The 21041-nt window shown below is 43.5% G+C and overlaps 1 protein-coding gene across 3 annotated transcripts in view; it reads left to right on the plus strand.

Moving 5' to 3' along the window:
- Positions 1–21041, plus strand: part of LOC127448924 (potassium voltage-gated channel subfamily H member 7-like) — a 117356-nt gene that overhangs the window by 93224 nt on the left and 3091 nt on the right. For 2 of the 3 annotated variants that reach the window (XM_051711879.1, XM_051711880.1), the window contains 4 exons: positions 10829–10937; positions 11690–11905; positions 13269–13437; positions 13615–13762. In XM_051711879.1, coding sequence (XP_051567839.1) covers positions 10829–10937; positions 11690–11905; positions 13269–13437; positions 13615–13762 — 642 coding nt within the window. The remainder of the gene's footprint in view (positions 1–10828; positions 10938–11689; positions 11906–13268; positions 13438–13614; positions 13763–21041) is intronic. The other variant, XM_051711881.1, reaches the window with a different exon arrangement.

Here is a 21041-nt window from a genome sequence, read left to right on the forward strand (position 1 = left end):
AAAAGGTGCCTTCCATGACTTCATCAGCTCCTCACGCACTTCCGGGAAGAATGGCACTGGAGCGGGGCGTGGCTGCTTTGAGCGGCGCCGCGAGCCCAGAAACCAATCATCAAGCCGCGAGGGTTCAGGGGAAAGCATGGGAAAGCATGTCCGTCATTTCGGCATTGGTCTGTGACTGGGCGATCGTCCCCGAAGGGGGAAGCCCAGCTGAGGCTTCTGCGTCCGACTGGACAAGCCCGCTCTCCAATGCTGCGCTCAAGAGCTCATCATCTTCGCGGGCTCCGAACAAGTTCCCAGACTCACCTTGAGATGAGCCGGCGAACTCATCCGGAAGGCCAATTGGGGCAGATGAGCGTGCTGGGGAATGGGAGGTCCGCGGGGGGATACCCGGCGGAGACGATCCCATTGGGGTCCCCAAATCGCCCCCAGCGCTAGCCGCGCTGGCCTCATACCCGTAGGTAGAAGGACCGAGGCGGGGAGCTGCTGTGGTGGCTTGCTTTCTTACGAAAGCAAGCCGCGACCGCAACGTTGCCATGGTCATGTTCTCACAGTGAGAACATGAAATATTTACAAACGCCGCCTCCGTGTGGGTCGCACCCAGACACGAAAGACAGCGATCATGACCATCTGAAGTTGAGAGATAACGACCGCAACCATGAATAACACACAATCGGAAAGGCATCTTTAAAAAGACGCATCTTTAAAAAGACGTTCCGTGTGTGCGCTCTTTTAGAGAAATATATACTCTTTTAGAGGGGAAAAAAGCTCTTTCAGAAAATATACTCTCTAGTTTTTCTGCCGAAGTTTCTCTGCAGTGCACCAGTGCAGAGGAGGGAGAAGCCGCTGAAATGCGCCGTCAGATCCAGCAGAGGTGAATGAACAGTAGTATTCAGCTCAATGAGCGTGACCGTTCGGCTCCAAAGAGAAAATCTGAATGAGTGGATGCATACCAGCTCCTTTTATACCCGTATGTCCAGGGGAGTGGCATGCAAATACCACTCGCCAATTTTCATTGGCCTTTTATCAAAGACCAGAGGTGTCTCGGGCTCCCAAGAGTGACCCCTAGTGTCACTACATCGACACAACGTCGAGTAAGTGACAGATAGGGAAAAATTTGTACTTTTATTCACCAAAGTGGCTTTCAACTGATCACAAAGTATAGTCAGGACATTACTGATGTAAAAAAACAGCACCATCACTATTTGAAAAAAGTAATTTTTGATCGAATCTAAACAGGCCCCATTTCCAGCAGCCATCACTCCAACACCTTATCCTTGAGTAATCATGCTAAATTGCTAATCTGGCACTAGAAAATCACTGTTGAAAGCTATTTGGTTCGTTAAATAAAGCTTAACATTGTCTTTGTGTTTGTTTTTGAGTTGCCACAGTATGCAATAGACTGGCATGTCTTAAGGTCAATATTAGGTCAAAAATGGCAAAAAAAGAAACAGCTTTCTCTAGAAACTCATCAGTCAATCATTGTTTTGAGGAATGAAGGCTATACAATGCTTGAAATTGCCAAAAAAAATTAAGATTTCTTACAAAGGTGTACACTACAGTCTTCAAAGACAAAGAACAACTGGCTCTAACAAGGACAGAAAGAGATTTGGAAGACCAGATGTACAACTAAACAAGAGGACAGAAATAGGCACCTCACATGTCCTCAGCTGACAGCTTCATTGAATTCTACCCGCTCAACACGAGTTTCATGTACAACAGTAAAGAGAAGACTCAGGGGTGCAGGCCTTTTGGGAAGAATTGCAAAGAAAAAGCCACTTTTGAAACAGAAAAAAAATAAATTAAAAAAAGGATCTGCAAAGCTGTCATTGCTGCACGTGGAGGATTTTTTGATGAGAACTCTTTGAAGTAGTTTATGAAGTTCTGAAAACAAATTTCAAATTGTAAGAGTAATTTTTCACATTATTAATGTCCTGACTATACATTGTGATCAGTTGAATAAAAGTACCAATTTCTTTCCATAACAGCAAAATCTGTACATTATTCTGCCAGCGTGTGTGTGTGTGTGTGTGTGTGTGTGTGTGTGTGTGTATATATACACTACCGGTCAAAAGTTTTGAAACACTTGAATGAATTGTTTCTCATGATCTTAAAAATCTTTTGATCTGAAGGCGTATGCTTAAATGTTTGAAATTAGTTTTGTAGACAAAAATATATTTGTGCCATCATATTAATTTATTTAATTATAAAACTAAAAGTTAATTTAAAAAAAAGTTTTTGAAATTGATGACTTGGACCAAATAATTAAGAAAAGCAGCCAATAAGTGCCCAACATAGATGGGAACTCCTTCAATGCTGTTTATAACGCATCCCAGGGTGATACCTCAAGAAGTTGGTTGAGAAAATGTCAAGAGTACATGTCTGCAAATTCTAGGCAAAGGGTGACTACTTTGAAGATGCTAAAATATAACATAGTTTTGATTTATTTTGGATTTTGTTTAGTCATAACATAATTCTCATTGTTCCATTGATGTTATTCCATAGTTTTAATGACTTTACTATTATTCTAAAATGTAAAAAAAAAAAAATTAAAAAAAATTATAATAAAGAATAAGTGTTTCAAAACTTTTGACCTGTAGTGTATATATAGATAGTGTATATACTGTATATATATATATATATATATATATATATATATATATATATATATATATATATATATATATACAGTATATAAAAATGAAAAGAATGGAAATGAAATTCAAAAAAATGAAATATGGTACAACGAAATATGGTAGAGGCTAATGTTAACAGAAAAAACTGCTTCAGCATACATCATTTTAATACATGCTTATATCATTCATAGCATTTTATACATTTAACACATGCTTAAATCATTCACAGTATTTTATGCATTTCACACACGCTTGAATCACTCAAAACATTTTATGCATGTCTAACCAGGCTTTAAGGACATGAATAATAGTTTAAAACAATACAATTCTCATATTTTCACGTATAACACATATTATACTTATATGGAAAACACTCTGGGCTATAAATCATTAAATAAGATATGATTAATATAAAATTTACATACCCAGTTCTTGCATGTATACACAAACTACACACATGCAATCCATATGCACCCTTCAAAAATAAACCATGATAAACACTCAATTTTAACATACAACTCTTTTGAACACATTTAATGTAGAATTTTATATTTACCCAAAGAATTATCAACCGATGAACAAAACCGGGAGCTCTCTGGCACAACATCTGCTCTCTCATCTCTAACACGAGAGAGTGCCTGAAAGCAGGTGTTGCAAAACTCTTAAAGGGGCCATGTCCAATTTATGACTAGAGTTAAATTACATGTAAATTACATTACAAATTTCTCAACTTGGCTACAATTATAAAAATTTATGACATTTAAAACATGTGACATCTGCCTCAATAAAAGTGTGACAACATGCCCCAACCTGACATTCAAAATTATTTTAATTCAGTAGGGCTTTGAATTAGGTGTTTGAAACCAATAGACAAAACGCCTTGGTTACTGTCGTAACATCCGTTCCCTGATGGAGGGAACGAGACGTTGTGTCGATGTAGTGTCACAAGGGGTCGCTCTTGAGAGCCCCGAGCACTTCTATTCTTTTGAGAAAAGGTCAATGAGAATTGGCGAGTGGAATTTGCATGCCACTCCCCCGGACATACAGGTATAAAAGGAGAAGGAATGCCCACTCTCATTCAGGTTTTGTGCTGAGGAGCCGAGACAAGGTCCGGCCATTTCAGCGGCTAGTACAGCGTTGTGGCAAGAGGGACACAATGTCTCGTTCCCTCCATCAGGGAACGGAGGTTATGACAGTAACCAAGACGTTCCCCTTCTGTCACTCACTCGACGTTGTTTCGATGTAGTGACACTAGGGGTCCCTATAGAAAAACGCCACAACACGTGAACCGTGTTACGTGAACTGCAGGTGCAAGCAAGCTGCTGCATGCATAATAGCAGGTGCATCAGTCTGCACGTAACCTCCCCCAACACCCCAAAAAGACATCATGTAGTTCCCCACATCCCTGAGGGGGGGAAGCGACGTAACCAACATGGGAGCAGGCCGCACCAGCTGCGGCCTTTTCTCTATGTTTTCACTCCACAGAGTATTAGATCCGGCTGGGACCATCTAACGCTCTTATACGCATCAGGGAAGGTGTTCTTTTCCATTCCTGTTCTTTCAGGGGGAAAAGACCCCGCGGAGACCCCATCCTGCCCAAAGGGGAGGTCAACATGTGGCAATACGGCACGTGGGCTCACCAGCCGCACATGGAAGGGGCGCGGTGGTAGGTCCTGCCTCGAAGGGGAGGAGCTCTACACACACGGCGGCCAGGGGCAGAGAGGGCCCTGCCCAAGGGAGACGCGGATCTGCCAATAGGGAGACCGTACCGCGGAAAATACATCAGGGGGGATACCTGAGTAATCGGCACCTGTGGAGCACCTATCCCAGTACAGGGCATATTAGTACCCGTAGTGGGTCTGGCTGCAAACTCCCAGGTCCCCAACCCTCTTGATGGAGGTGAGCGCAATCAGGAGAGCTGTCTTCAAGGAGAGGGCTTTCAACTCAACTGACTCTAGCGGCTCAAAGGGGGCTCTGTGAAGGCCCAGGAGGACTGCGGAGAGATCCCGTGAGGGGAAGAGGCATGGTCTGGGAGGATTCAGCCTCTGGGCACCTCTGAGGAACCTGATGATCAAGTAGTGCTTCCCTAGGGACTTACTGTCCACTGCGTCATGGTGGGCAGCTATAGCGGCTACATATACCTTCAAGGTGGAGAGGGACAGCTGCCCCTCCAGCCTCTCCTGCAGGAACGAAAGCACTGACCCAACTGCACATATCTGGGGGTCTGTGGCTCGAGAAGAACACCAATTTCATGAAAAAGCACCACTTCAGGGCATAAAGCTGCCTCATTGAGGGAGCTCTGGCCTGAGTGATAGTGTGAACCACTGCTGGTGGTAGGCCACTTAGGTCTTCCACGTCCCGTCCAAGGGCCAGATGTGGAGGTTCCAGAGGTCTTGGCACGGGTGCCAGATGGTGCCCCGTCCCTGAGAAAGAAGGTCCTTCCTCAGGGGACTCTGCCAGGGAGGTGCTGTCATGAGGAGTGTGAGGTCCGAGAACCAAGTCTGAGTGGGCCAATATGGGGCCACGAGGGTGACTCGTTCCTCGTCCTCCCTGACCTTGCACAGGGTCTGTGCAAATAGGCTCACTGCGGGGAACGCATATTTGCACAGCCCCCGGGGCCAGCTGTGTGCCAGTGCGTCTGTCCCGAGGGGGGCTCCCGTCAGGGAATACCAGAGCGGGCATTGGGAGGATTCCCGGGAAGCGAACAGGTCTACCTGTGCTTTGCCGAATCGACTCCAAATCAGCTGGACCACATGGGGGTGGAGTCTCCACTCTCCGCTGAGCGTCGCCTGCCACGACAGTACATCCGCTGTAGCATTGAGGCTGCTCAGGATGTGAGTGGCCTGCAGTGACCTCAGCTGCCGCTGACTCCAAAGGAGGAAATGGCAGGCGAGTTGCAACATGCGAGGAGAGCATACACCGCCTTGGCAATTTATGTACGCTACTGTCGCTGTGTTGTCCAACTGGACCAATACATGCTTGCCCTGGATCAATGACAATAGCCTCCGCAGGGTGAGCAGTACAGCCAGCAACTCTAGGCAGTTGAAGTGCCAACCCAGTCATGGTCCTGTCCAGGAACAAGCGGCTGCGTGCCCATTGCACATGGGGCCCCAGCCCAACTTGGAGGTGTCTGTGGCGACCATGATGCATCTGGACACCTGCTGTAGGGGAACTCCTGCCCACAAAAACATGAGGTCTGTCCAAGGGCTGAATAAGTGGTGGCAGAGCGGCGTGATAGCTACACAATGTGTGCCGCAGCGCCATGCCCATCTCGGGACTCGAGTCTAAAGCCATTGCTGAAGCGGTCTCATATGCATGCCGAGGGAGCCATTTGCCCCAGGAGCCTCTGAAAGTGTTTCAGTGGAACCGCTGTCCTCCGCCTGAATGACTTCAGGCAGTTCAGCACTGACTGCGTGCGCTCGCTTGTGAGGCGTGCTATCATTGAGACCGAGTCTAACTCCATGCTGAGAAAAGAGATGCTCTGAACCGGGGAGAACTTGCTCTTTTCCCAGTTGACCCAAAGCCCTAGACGGCTGAGGTGCCTGAGCACCAGGTCCCTGTGCACGCACAGAAACTCTCGAGAGTGTGTTAGAATCAGCCAGTCATCGAGGTAGTTGAGTATGTGGACGCCCACTTCCCTTAACGGGGCAAGAGCTGCCTCTGCGACTTTCGTGAAGACGTGTGGGGACAGGGAGAGGCCGAAGGGGAGGACCTTGTACTGATACACCTCGAAAGCAAACCGTAGGAAGGGTCTGTGTCGAGGTAAAACCGAGACGTGAAAGTACACATCCTTCAGGTCTACAGCCGCAAACCAATATTGATGCCGGACGCACGTCAAATTGTGTTTCTGCGTTAGCATCTTGAACATGAGTCTGTATAAGGCCCGGTTCAGAACTCGCAGGTCCAAGATTGGCCGCAACCCACCGCCTTTCTTTGGTATGAATAAGTAAGGGCTGTAGAACCCTTCCCCCATTTCGGCTGGAGGGACAGGCTCTATCGCGCGCTTGTGAAGAAGGGTCATGATCTCCGCACGCAGGGTGGCGGCATTCTCGCCCTGCACTGAAGTGAAGTGGATGCCACTGAACCGGGGCAGGTGCCTGGCGAACTGAATCACGTAGCTGAGTTGGATGGTCCTGGCCAGCCACTGCGATGGCTTGGAAAGCATTAACCATGCATCCAAGCTCCAGGCGAGGGGCACTAAAGGGACAGTCGCATCTGACGTACCTGGAGGTGGGGCCTCGTGGCGGAGAAGAGCAGGTGACACCATGTCGAGGAGCATTGCTTCGTCCCAAGGTGTCTGCGCTGAGGGGGGCCTCGAAGCACTTACCTTGCTCTGCGTATCCGGCATAGGGCAGGTTAGCAACTGAGGAGGAGGACCTCTCGGGTCATCCTCGAGACTCGTCACAACTGGTTGGCTGTAGGCATGGCGCAGCTGGACGCGCGAAAATGGGGGGACCGCATTCGCGGGGCCCTGGTTGCGAGTGCTCAGTGTCTGGTCGCTGTGACAACAACGGTCGTGAACACCAATTATGTGACCCAAAGAGTGAGGAAACCGCTCTTTTTTTGACAATTTGGATACCGCAGTCCATTCGGGGTGCGGCGAACAAAAAAGAGAAGGAAACAAAAGATGTACCTCCCGGCCCTCCACCAGGGGATGGAATGGTCTGGATACCAGCTCTGTAGCGGACATCTCGCTCCCTAGGTCGTCTGTCTCAGGGGTGCTTAGGAGCCTTCCAGTTCCTCATGCTGGCCCGTGAGACGGGGGGTGTCAGCTTCCTGCAGGGGGCTTTACGCTGGGGCCGAGAGCTGGGCTTGGGCGAGCCACCTGGGCTTTCGCTGCCGCAGGGGGATGCCCTCGGCGAGCAGATGGGGTGCGGGATCTTGAGCCGCGCCTGGGCAAGATGTGCTGGATGGCCTCCGTCTGCTTCTTCACCGCCGAGAACTGCTGGGCGAAGTCCTCAAAGGTGTTGCCGAAAAGTCCAATCTGGGAGATGGGCGCATTGAGAAAGCGTGCTTTGTCGGCGTCCATCATCTTGACCAGATTCAGCCACAGGCGGACATCGCCTGCCCGAGTGCTCGCACCATGACCTTCATCGCCCAGAGGCTCCTGCAGCACATCGGGATCAGGACTACCCACGTGCAGTTCTTTTAGTGCCTTGGCCTGATGTACCTGTAGGAGGGCCATGGCATGCAGGGCGGAGTCAGCCTGTCCAGCGGCACTGTAAGCTTTGGTCACCAGAGACGTCGTAGTCCTACAGGCTCTGGAGGGGAGCGCCGGACGATCCCGCCAGGTGGCGGCATTTTGTGGGCACAGGTGCATCGCAACCGCCTTATCCACCTGAGGGACCTCCGTGTACCCGTGGACCGCCCCACCCAGAACCCAGAAGTCTGTTTCTGGCAGCGAAAGGTGCCCTCCACGACCTCGTCAGTTCGTCATGCACCTCCGGGAAGAAAGGAACCGGGGGGCATGGCCGTGAGTGGCGCCCCGAAACCAGGAACCAATCATCAAGCCGTGAGCACTCAGGGGAGGGTGGAGGGTTCCAGTCCAACCTGAGATTCGCGGCGGCCCAGGCAAGCATGGCGGTCAGCTCTGCGTCAGCCTCAGACTGAGCGGGCAGACGCGAAGGTGGCAGCCCAGTCCAGTCCTCAGCGTCTGACATCGCCAGTGCGCTCTCCGATGCAGCGATCAAAGACTCATCCTGCTCGCAGGCCCCGAAAGAGACGTAAAGCTGGCCATGAGGCGGGCTGGTCTCATTTTGGAACCAGACGGGAGCAAACAATCGTGCTGGGGAACGGGAGGTCCGCGGGGAATTACCCGGCAAGACCACGCCTATTGAACTCCCCAAATTGCATCCAGCACCAGCCGGGCCGGCCTCATACCTGTGGGTAGAAGGCGCAGAGTGGGGGGCGGCTAGAGTGGGGTTTCCCGCTTCAGAAGAAGGAAAGCCGCGACCGCAATGTTGCCATGGTCATATTCTCGCAATGAGAACATGAACCATCCACAAACACTGCCTCAGTGTGATCGCTGCCCAGATACGTGAGGCAGCGCCCGTGGCCATCGGAGGCGGAGAGATAACAACCGCATCCAGGAAACACACAAAGACGGAAAGACATCTTTATAAAGACACGTCTTTAAAACGACATTCAACGTCAATGTGTGTGCTCTAATAGAGAAAGTATATTCTTTAGCAGGAATATACACTCTTTTAGCGTTGTCGAAGCGCCCAGGGGCGAAATCTGCACTCGTCGTGCATAAGGAGAGAAAGCCGCTGGAAATGCACCGTATATCCAACAACATACGCTTCTTAAGAGGTGAATAGAACAGCAGTTGTATTCAACTCGCTGATAGTACAACCGCTCGGCTCCGAAGAAAAAATCTGAATGAAAGTGGGCATTCCTTTTCCTTTTATACCCATATGTCCGGGGGAGTGGCATGCAAATTCCACTCGCCAATTCTCATTGGCCTTTTCTCAAAAGAATAGAGGTGTTCAGGGCTCTCAAGAGCGACCCCTAGTGTCACTACATCGACACAACGTCGAGTGAGTGACAGAAGAGGAACCTCTGCTAGAGAGAAAACACACATTTGCATAATTATACTTTTGATTCCAAATCTTATTGTTACTGAGATTATAGCTCTTGTGTGACAGGCCCGGTTCCAGATAAAAATCACTGAGGGTGCTTCTGAAAATAGTGGGGGTGCTCTGTATAAAGTGGAGATGTATCATAACTACACATTTTTTAAATATATTAAATCATGTTTAAATGCTACTAAAACAACGAAGTTTTTTTTTATGTACAAAACATTTATTGCTTCTTTTTTTCACATGATCTGTCACTGAAAATGACAGCAAAATGTTGCACGTGCAGATTAGGACATACTGATTTGCACAATCATACACATTTATAAGTTTTGTTGCAGCAGTTGTGTTCACAAACTGTGGGGATTTTTGTTTGTTTGATGGGATTCAAGGAAATCTGCTTGCCAATTTACAGTATTAGACTTAAATATTCAATTGAGCAGAGGTGTGCAATTGTTTTGGTACAGGGGCCACATAAACCGTTAAGTAGAACATGAAAGAGAGAAGATAAAAATGTCTGCATAGTTGTATCTTTTAATCCCAGAAGTAGTAGTGCACTCAATGAATGATGCACAATTTTCTGAAGTGTATTCTGATGGGACCATTCAGCAATTGCTTGAAGTTTTGCTGCTACATTTCTATCACGTGTTAGTAAAACTGAATTAAGACTGAGTATTAATTGTTTATTTTACCATACTTCAATATAGTGGTAATTTAGTATTCAATTTAACACTCTACATCAGGAGTCTGGTTTAATAGTAAAATAAAATATTCTGAAATTCCATTGTGTCCCCTCCATGTGCGAATGATGCAAAGATCTATTGGGATTTTACTAAAGTTCATCACTGAAAAGGTTTGCTCGCAGTCTTGGCACTAAACAGCACACGCAGCATCAAGAATGGACACGGAGTGACTGCATCACACTTTTCTTTGAGCATAATATTGCACTATTGAGTATATACACTTTAAGTTTTTATTCCGAAGAGGAGAGAGAGAGAGCATGCACTCGCATGCATGGTTGCCAGATTGCATAAATTAAGTATGACGTAAGGTGAAATATTTCCTATTTGTGCAAGTATAATTCTCTGATTGGGGTGTTGCATCTATTATCTGGCAACCCTGAGCATATTAAAAGCTTGTGAATGTGCAATAGGTCCCAAAGCCAGATAAATGAAAGATCTAATAAAAAACGTTCATGATAAATCAAACCGTTTGCAGCAGTTTGCCCTGGTCTGCAATTGAGGGTGCTCTAAGGATCGTTTGAGGTTGCTTAGCATCCACAAGCACCCCCGTAGAACCGGGCCTGTTGTGTGACAACTACCCCCAGTCTCCCCTATAACATGGCCCCTTATTGGACATATATAACAAACACACTGTCACACCAAAGAACACAATGCTGTTCACAGCTGACAGCTATGTTCTTAATTTGGTTTTAAGATATGAAACACTTTTATATAGGGCCTATAACCCCATTGCTGTCTTGAGGCAGATGAGTGATTGGAGCAATTCCAGTAGCTCAGCCAATCAAATTTCCCTTCACTAATGTTGTTGCAGTAAATAAAGTTGGAGTGTGTTAAATGCTTTGCTCTAAGGGATGCTGTTTGTTCTGTGTGGCAGGGTGCCACGGGTCCTCAGAGGAACCTCTACACAGCAGTGAGTGACTCAGAAGACACAGAAGAGCCAGACGTCAAAACTGAACCCTGCTTTAAGACAAAACACTTTGCAGGTCAGGACCGTCTCCTCCAAACCACTTTTTTCTGCTCACATTTTGGGAGAATTCACTAAGAATGAATTGTGCCCCACACAAACATCTTTTTTTAAAGAAATATGTTTACAGCCTGCTTTCTACACAAAGTAGCAATGACTTTTGTGAATAAGGTGCAATCTATTATCTTAATTTACATAGAGAGGAGAAATGATTTGTAATACTTGCAGCACAGAACAGTTTCAGTGCATTTAGCACCTGATTAAACTGGATTGCAGGTTAGTGAATAAGATGCTGGGTTTTATGTTAAATACCTCAAAAGTGGCGCAACTATTAAATAAATTTGCCCCACTGGTGTTTTAATTTTCTACCATTCGCTTTATTCTACTTCTCCCTCATTGTTCTCTCCTTTTCCGGCTCCCCTCCTTTGTTTCCCTTCACCCCCCTCCATCACCTCCCCTCCTCTTTTCCACCCATCTCTTTTCTCTCCCGCTGGGTTTCAAGCTGTTGCCATGGTGATTATTGGCCACAGACAGATGTTTGTTATTGTGTGGTTGCAATGAGCCAGATTTCACCTGAACGGTCAAGAACTGTTTTTATCCCCTGTCCCTGTATAATCTGCTGTTTGGATTATTTATCCCAGCCAAATGTCTTTCTCTCTCCCTGGCTCCCCCAGCTCTCTTTGTTGATTCAAAGTGTACTCAGAAATATGACCGTGAGAACATTCGCGGTAACCATGTGTGTAATTCTGTGAGGACTCTGTGTTCCCTCAGGTACTCTGAACAGACCGAGCAGGCCAGACAGGGAAAGGGGGAGAGAGCAAGAGGTTCACACACCGCCGGGAGAGGAGGAGGAGGATGAGGAGGGTGAGGAAGAGACAGTGAGGCCACTGGGTTTGGGGGTACTGGATCAATCCTTTCCTGTCAACCTGAACACCATCCCTAACACATACAATAAAGACTGTGTTGAAAACAATCTGTTTCACAAAGGTATAACACACAACATGAAATTCATTCCTAATGGTTTTTAACAGTAAAACAATAGGGTTACATGTTACTTGAAGCATGGGCAATATGAAGGCATTCTTAATGTATTATAAAGGTATGCATAATGCCTTATAATGCACATCTTTTCTTACATAATTATCACCACAGTTGTAAAACATTACTGTTCTTACGTTAAGCAACTAGGTAATGTACATTACAAGAAGCTGTGCTAGCAACCTCTTCAGTTGTGGCTAAATTCACTAAATAGCATGTCTTTGTGTGTCTTATTGGTTTTCTAAAACAGTAACAACATAATAATAAAAAAATAAAAAAATGAAGATGTAAGATGTAAATCTTCCATGTGTTAATAATGAATAAACTTCTGAACCTAAGTGAATGCTGCGCAGTTATATACACAGTAGCAAATTGAACAGTTTCATGTCATACTATTGTGACTAAAATGTTTATTTTAGCACAGCTGGAATGCTGTATTGACCAATCAGCATCCAGGATCAGAATTATTTTCATAAAATGCATTATAACACATGATATGAAATTTGGGTTTTTAATGCATTATACTCTTTAAAGGTGTAATCCTGAATTGGTATGTATTATAACTGTGGCGACACGTATTCATGGGAACAAACAGCTGATTATAAGGTGAATTAGGGATTTTTTTTAACTTGAGGCAATTTAATGTCCCAGGGGTTGATATCTATTAAAACAAACAGATTTAAACTTTTCTCTTTTTGTTAAATGAAGATCACATTGAAACTAACTTGGAAACTTTTAACCAAGTGTACTTTTCAAATGCCTTTTATGGACAGATTCTACAGTTTTAGCCTTGTCCCAGATCCAGAATTTCAATATTAAACTATGAAAATCCATTTAAAAAATACAAATGATTACATTTAAATCTATGATCGTCTAAACAAAGAGCGAAATAAACAATCCATTTCAATATTTGTTATTCTTTCAAAAATTACAGTACGTCTGTCTTCACAGTTGTGGCATCCACTCCAATCAATTTTAAACAAAAGTTAGTGCACTAAACTGCACTTGCTACCCAAGTTGACAAAAGTGTCAGTGTAGATCATGCTTGAGATGAACTGCAAGACAAGTGAGGTTTAAAGAAAATAGAGAAAATTTAAGATGAATAGCTCTTATGAGCAGAGTATTTTTATTGGCCGTCATTTCCAATCAAGCTGTAATTTTGCCAAATTATGCAAAACGTGTTATAGTATTAATTTAATATTTAATTGTATAATATTTAATTTTGAGTATTTGTGTGTGGTGTGTGTGTGTGTGTGTGTGTGTGTGTGTGTGTGTGTGTGTGTGTGTGTGTGTGTGTGTGTGTGATTAATAGCACTGGGACTTTGTGTGTCTCCAGACGTGTGTGTTGAAGAATGGCCTTTTGGGAATGCAGATGACTCAGCGAAATCTCAAGACAGAGAGGGAGGAGATGACTGTGAAAGTGATATCACATTTGGGGAAATGGAGCAAAGACTGGATCTACTGCAAGAACACCTTAGCAGGTGAGAGAAAGGGAGAAAGAAGTAGAGATAAATTGGGGCACATGAAAGTATAAATTAAGAGTATTTTTAGTTAAACCATCAACCTTTATGTTCAGAATTTGTATTATTGATAAAAATGGTGCCTACCGTCATCTGCTGGTCACAGATTGTATTGCATGTATGTATCTGTGTGTGTAGACTGGAAGCTCAGATGACATCAGACATCCAGGCTATTTTGCAGTTGCTCCAGAGGCAGAGTACTCTGGGACCTCCAGCGTACAGCACTGTGGCCGTCAGCCCAGAGTACCACAAACCAGTCCAGCCAGTCAATGCCATACAGACACAGGTAACTCAGGCAGTGTTTGTAATGGAAAACTAGTGTACTGCAGTGTTGTATTACACAAGATCGGTCTTGAGACCACTTTTTGAAGGTCTCAGTCAACCGCATTTTTACTTGGTCTTGTCTCGGTCTCAGACAAAGAGGACTCTGGATTTTATTTCAAGACCGGTCAAGACCACAATTGCAGGGATATCACTAAATTGCCTGTGCATTGTCTGATTTATTTGTTAACATCATTACTGTGACTGGATGTAAAACTTCAAATGCAAGCAATAACATGACTCATTTCTAATTTGACATTTTTGTTACTGTTAACGGCTGCTCTTGGGTCCTAGTGCCTGCAGAATTCAACTTCTGTCAGTGCGACTTGTGTGTTTTTATCTCTCTATCAACAATGCGATTTTGACCCGGTGCGACTTATAGTCAGGTGCGACTTTATTTCCAGAAAATACAGTAAATAAATAATAAAAAAAGTTTTTTGCTGTACCATTGCAAGAATTAATTTGCAAGAACAAATCTTCAAATTGGAAAAGACACAAATTTGTTGGTTTTTCATTTTCCAATTAGCGCTCTTGGCATCTGTGACCTCATTACACAGCTTACCTATGTTACTTGCATTTTTTGTATAGCCGAATTTCAAACATTACAAGTTCACGCTACTAAGACAGACAGAAAACATGGACAAGTTCTTGAAAATGAAAACTATGGATGATGGTTATTTGGGATAGTGGTGGTGTGCCATGGGATTTTTTAATTGTAAAAAGTGTGCCATGGCAGAAAAAAGGTTGAGAAACACTGACCTAAACCACAAAGATTTCATCTGTAAAAAAGTGTCCAAAAGAAAACACAGCAGTATGTAAATTCTGTAATGCAATGCTTACTGATGGCTGGGATCATGTCAAACTTTTATCGGCACTTAGAAAGGAAGCATAAAGAAAGGTAAGCTAAGTGTAAGTGATGCTAGCTTTAGCAATCTGCCTCTTGCTGCATTCCATTCAACTCGGAAAGTCGGATTTTCCAACTTCCTACTGGGAAAAGTGCAATGGAATGCCACTTGAAGTCGTAATTACAACTTTAAATTTTAAACTCTGATTTATCCGAGATGCAGGAGCGTGATGTCACACAATCTTGTCGGCACCCAGGAAGATATACAAAATAAGTGATAAACATTCACTTTTATTAAATAATATTGATAAATTAGTCAAAGTTCCTACATTACATGACATTAAAGCTTGTTTAACAAACGTTAGCAGAATAGCAGGTGTTCAAAACATGGTAAATTATACTCTCTTTTGATAATCGTACACCTGTAGCACAAATGCTGGCGTTGCAGATTGTTTATCAGTTGGGTTGCTAGGAGACATCCTGGTTACAGTCAAACACCTGCTAAGCTAACGGGTGCATAGCAGTTTTGTTTCCTTCAGCGTCATCTTCCGAGCATATGGCATTGGAATGCCTTTAGTCGGAGATCAGAGATATCAAGTGGAATATCCCACATCCCGCATCTGTACCTAAACTCATCTTCACCCCTCACCCAAAGAGATTTAGCAGGTATTAGCTATACATATTAGCTACCTATGTATTTACTGTTTTTTAGGGTGCTAGTTTCAGTTGCTTTCCAGCTATTTGCCACCTAGCTAGGTGCACAAGCTACCTAATTTAGTTAACATACTGTATATTGAGGGATGTAGCTAATGCAGTGTTAACTTTGTGAGAGATTGAGGGGACAGGGCATGTAGTGACAAATTGTTGTTCCTAAGTTATGTTTTTGCTTGTGATAAACAATGATGAGACAGGCCACTTAAAGCTATGTAGCTAATGTATATAAAGTTACGTTACATCAACTTTAGCGAATGTCAGCTCTGACATAAACGCTACACACTGTGGTAACTCTCCCTCACTTGGGTGAGAGAGCTAAAGATATATTGATATACAGTGCATCCGGAAAGTATTCGCAGCGCTTCACTTTTTCCACATTTTGTTATGTTACAGCCTTATTCCAAAATGGATTAAATTCATTATTTTCCTCAGAATTCTACAAACAATAACCCATAATGACAACATGAAAGAAGTTTGTTTGAAATCTTTGTAAATTTATTAAAAATAAAAAACGAAAAAAAAAGAAAAAAAAAATCACATGTACGTAAGTATTCACAGCCTTTGCTCAATATTTTGTTGAGCACCTTTGGCACCAATTACAGCCTCAAGTCTTTTTGAGTATGATGCTAAAAGCTTGGCACACCTATTTTTGGGCAGTTTCTCCCATTCTTCTTTGCAGGACCTCTCAAGCTCCATCAGGTTGGATGGGGAGCGTCGGTGCACAGCCATTTTCAGATCTCTCCAGAGATGTTCAATCGGGTTCAAGTCTGGGCTCTGGCTGGGCCACTCAAGGACATTCACAGAGTTGTCCTGGAGCCACTCCTTTGTTATCTTGGCTGTGTGCTTAGGGTCGTTGTCCTGTTGGAAGATGAACCGTCGCCCCAGTCTGAGGTCCAGAGCGCTCTGGAGCAGGTTTTCATCAAGGATGTCTCTGTACATTGCTGCATTCAACTTTCCCTCGATCCTGACTAGTCTCCCAGTTCCTGCCGCTGAAAAACATCCCCACAGCATGATGTTGCCACCACCATGCTTCACTGTAGGGATGACATTGGCCAGGTGATGAGCGGTGCCTGGATTCCTCCAGACATGACGCTTGCCATTCAGGCCAAAGAGTTCAATCTTTGTTTCATCAGACCAGAGAATTTTGTTTCTCATGGTATGAGAGTCCTTCAAGTGCCTTTTGGCAAACTCCAGGCGGGCTGTCATGTGCCTTTTACTGAGGAGTGGCTTCCGTCTGGCCACTCTACCATACAGGCCTGATTGGTGGAGTGCTGCAGAGATGGTTGTTCTTCTGGAAAGTTCTCCTCTCTCCACAGAGAAACGCTGGAGCTCTGTCAGAGTGACCATCGGGTTCTTGGTCACCTCCCTGACTAAGGCCCTTCTCCCCCGATCGCTCAGTTTGGCCGGGCGGCCAGCTCTTAGGAAGAGTCCTGGTGGTTCCAAACTTCTTCCATTTACGGATGATGGAGGCCACTGTGCTCATTGGGACCTTCAATGCTGCAGAAATTTTTCTGTACCCTTCCCCAGATCTGTGCCTCGATACAATCCTGTCTCGGAGGTCTACAGACAATTCCTTGGACTTCATGGCTTGGTTTGTGCTCTGACATGCACTGTTAACTGTGGGACCTTATATAGACAGGTGTGTGCCTTTCCAAATCATGTCCAATCAACTGAAATTACCACAGGTGGACTCCAATCAAGTTGTAGAAACATCTCAAGGATGATCAGTGGAAACAGGATGCACCTGAGCTCAATTTTGAGTGTCATGGCAAAGGCTGTGAATACTTATGAACATGTGATTTTTTCGTTTTTAATTTTTTATAAATTTGCAAAGATTTCAAACAAACTTCTTTCACATTGTCATTATGAGGTATTGTTTGTAGAATGTTGAGGAAAATAATTAATTTAATCCATTTTGGAATTAGGCTGTAACATAACAAAATGTGGAAAAAGTGAAGTGCTGTGAATACTTTCCGGATGCACTGTATTCTTTACTTGATGGTTTCTAGGGGAAGAATCGTCCAGAAAACCTGATGCGATGCTTGTACAAAAATTTTATTGTTTTAGGTGGATGGTAAAACTTGGAAAAGGAGTGCTGAATAAAGATGGTTAAGTTGAATTAATCTCCTGTGTTTGTTTGTATTTGTTTACTCATAGAAAACAAAGGCAAATTCACACACATAAAATTCACCTCTGCAATGCCTTTTGATTATTTTGTCAAGACATTTCTCATGGTACACTGATACACACACACACACACACACACACACACACACACACACACACATATATATATATATATATATATATATATATATACACTGGCGGCCAAAAGTTTGGAATAATGTACAGATTTTGCTGTTTTGGAAGGAAATTGGTACTTTAATTCACCAAAGTGGCATTCGACTGATCACAAAATATAGTCAGCACATTACTGATGTGAAAAACAGCACCATCACTATCTGAAAAAAGTAATTTTTGATCAAATCTAGACAGGCCCCATTTCCAGCAGCCATCACTCAACACCTTATCCTTGAGTAATCATGCTAAATTGCTAATTTGGTACTAGAAAACCACTTGCCATTATATCATTTGAGTTGCTACAGTATGCAATAGACTGGCATGTCTTAAGGTCAATATTATGGCAAAAATGGCAAAAAAGAAACAGCTTTCTCTAGAAACTCGTCAGTCAATCATCATTTTGAGGAATGAAGGGTGTACAAAGCTTGAAATTGCCAAAAAACTAAAGATTTCATACAAAAGTGTACACTACAGTCTTCAAAGACAAAGAACAACCGACTCTAACAAGGACAGAAAAAGATGTGGAAGGCCAGATGTACAACTAAACAAGAGGATAAGTACATCAGAGTCTCTAGTTTGAGAAATAGACACCTCACATGTCCTTAGCTGACAGCTTCATTGAATTCTACCTGCTCAACACCAGTTTCATGTACAACAGTAAAGAGAAGACTCAGGGGTGCAGGCCTTATGGGAAGAATTGCAAAGAAAAAACACTTTTGAAACAGAAAATCAAAATGAAAAAGTTAGAGTGGGCAAAGAAACAGACATTGGACAACAGATCATTGGAAAAGAGTGTTATGGATCTTAAACCCATTGAGCTTTTGTGGGATCAGCTAGACTGTAAGGTGCGTGAGAAGTGCCCAACAAGACACAGGAAGCGTGGGGTGAAATGTCACCTGAGTATCTGGACAAATTGACAGCGAGAATGCCAAAGATCTGCAAAGCTGTTATTGCTGCACGTGGAGGATATTTTGATGAGAATTCTTTGAAGTAGTTTAAGAAAAAAAAAATCAAATTGTAATAGTAATTTTCACATTATTAATGTCCTGACTATACATTGTGATCAGTTGAATGCCACTTTAGTGAATAAAAGTACCAATTTCTTTACATAAGAGCAAAATCTGTACATTATTCCAAACTTTTGGATATATATATATATATATATATATATATATATATATATATATACAGTTGTGCTCAAAAGTTTGCATACCCTGGCAGCAATTGTGAAATTTTGGCATTGACTGATCGTATGGTGGTCTTTTATTTAAGGATAGTGATCATATGAAGCCATTTATTATCACATAGTTGTTTGGCTCCTTTTTAAATCATAATGATAACAGAAATCACCCAAATGGCCCTGATCAAAAGTTTACATACCCTTGAATGTTTGGCCTTGTTATAGACACACAAGGTGACACACACAGGTTTAAATGGCAATTAAAGGTTTATTTCCCACACCTGTGGTTTTTTAAATTGAAATTAGTGTCTGTGTATAAATAGTCAATGAGTTTGTTAGCTCTCACATGGATGCACTGAGCAGGCTAGATACTGAGCCATGGGGAGCAGAAAAGAACTGTCAAAAGACCTGTGTAACAAGGTAATGGAACTTTATAAAGATGGAAAAGGATATAAAAAGATATCCAAAGCCTTGAAAATGCCAGTCAGTACTGTTCAATCGCTTATTAAGAAGTGGAATATTCGGGGATCTCTGGATACCAAGCCAAGGTCAGGTAGACCACTAAAGATTTCAGCCACAACTGCCAGAAGAATTGTTCGGATACAAAGAAAAACCCACAAGTAAGATGGTGTGGTTGTTTCAAAGAGCACAATACGACGATACTTGAACAAAAATGAGCTGCATGGTCGAGTTGCCAGAAATGCCACAAAAAAGCCCGGTTACAATAACACCTTGACATGCCTCACAGCTTCTGGCACACTGTAATTTGGAGTGACGAGACCAAAATAGAGCTTTATGGTCACAACCATAAGTGCTATGTTTGGAGAGGGGTCAACAAGGCCTATAGTGAAAAGAATACCATCCCCACTTTGAAGCATGGTGGTGGCTCACTGATGTTTTGGAGGTGTGTGAGCTCTAAAGGCATGGGGAATCTTGTGAAAATTGATGGCAAGATAAATACTGGCAGACAATTTGCATTCTTCTGCATGGGACGCTCTTGGACTTTCCACCATGACAATGACCCTAAACACAAGGCCAAGTTGACCCTCCAGTGGTTACAGCAGAAAAAGGTGAAGGTTCTGGAGTGGCCATCACAGTCTCCTGACCTTAATATCATCGAGCCACTCTGGGGAGATCTCAAACGTGCGGTTCATGCAAGACGACCAAAGACTTTGCATGACCTGGAGACATTTTGCCAAGATATATATATAAGATATTTGGGCAGCTATATCATCTGCAAGAATTTGGAGCCTCATAGACAACTATTACAAAAGACTGCACGCTGTCATTGATGCTAAAGGGGGCAATACACAGTATTAAGAACTAAGGGTATGCAGACTTTTGAACAGGGGTCATTTCATTTTTTTCTTTGTTGGCATGTTTTGTTTTATGTGCCATTCTGTTATAACCTACAGTTGGATATGAATCCCATAAGAAATAAAGAAATGTGTTTTGCCTGCTCACTCATGTTTTCTTTAAAAATGGTACATATATTACCAATTCTCCAAGGTTATGCAAACTTTTGAGCACAACTTTTGTTTTTATGGAAATGTGGATCTTTCAGATCAATTTGAGGAGTGCCTATGGTTTGCATGTTCCACATTTTATCATAAATGTGTCATGCAGTGTGGGTCTCGTACTGGTCTGGCCTTAGTCTTGACTTGGCCTCAACCCCTCAAAGTCTTGGTCTTGTCTCGGTCTCGATACACTCTGGTCTTGGTCTCGGTTTAGGTGGTCTTTACCACAACACTGGTGTACTGCTTATTGCATACTTTCTAGTAAATACTGTATACTGACTTTTTTTTTTAAGTACACGAAATAGTATGCAACGATAAAAGTTTTAAACAGTAGTATTCTACAGTGTTGTCACATATCCACACTATATTCATAGTTTAATTCAGGGGATGGCATCCAGTTATCAACTCGAAAATACAGTTATTTTGCATTTGTAAAGTTTATTTATATATACATAAAAACCATCTTGATGGGTCCTGTAACAAAATGAGTCAAGAATGAGAATCATGGTTGATAATTTCTCTTACTGGCAGTGTTGGGTAAAGCCGGCATCACAATTGCAATCAGAGGAAGAGAGTATGTTTGTCACCCTTCCACCATTATGTGTTGGCAAGTGAGTCATACATGCAGACTGTTTCGCTGAGATCTCGCTCTCTTCAGTCGGAGGTACAACACACTTGCTGATACATA

Source organism: Myxocyprinus asiaticus, chromosome 12 (assembly GCF_019703515.2).
Source record: "Myxocyprinus asiaticus isolate MX2 ecotype Aquarium Trade chromosome 12, UBuf_Myxa_2, whole genome shotgun sequence".
In the NCBI taxonomy this organism is placed as follows: Eukaryota; Metazoa; Chordata; class Actinopteri; order Cypriniformes; family Catostomidae; genus Myxocyprinus; species Myxocyprinus asiaticus.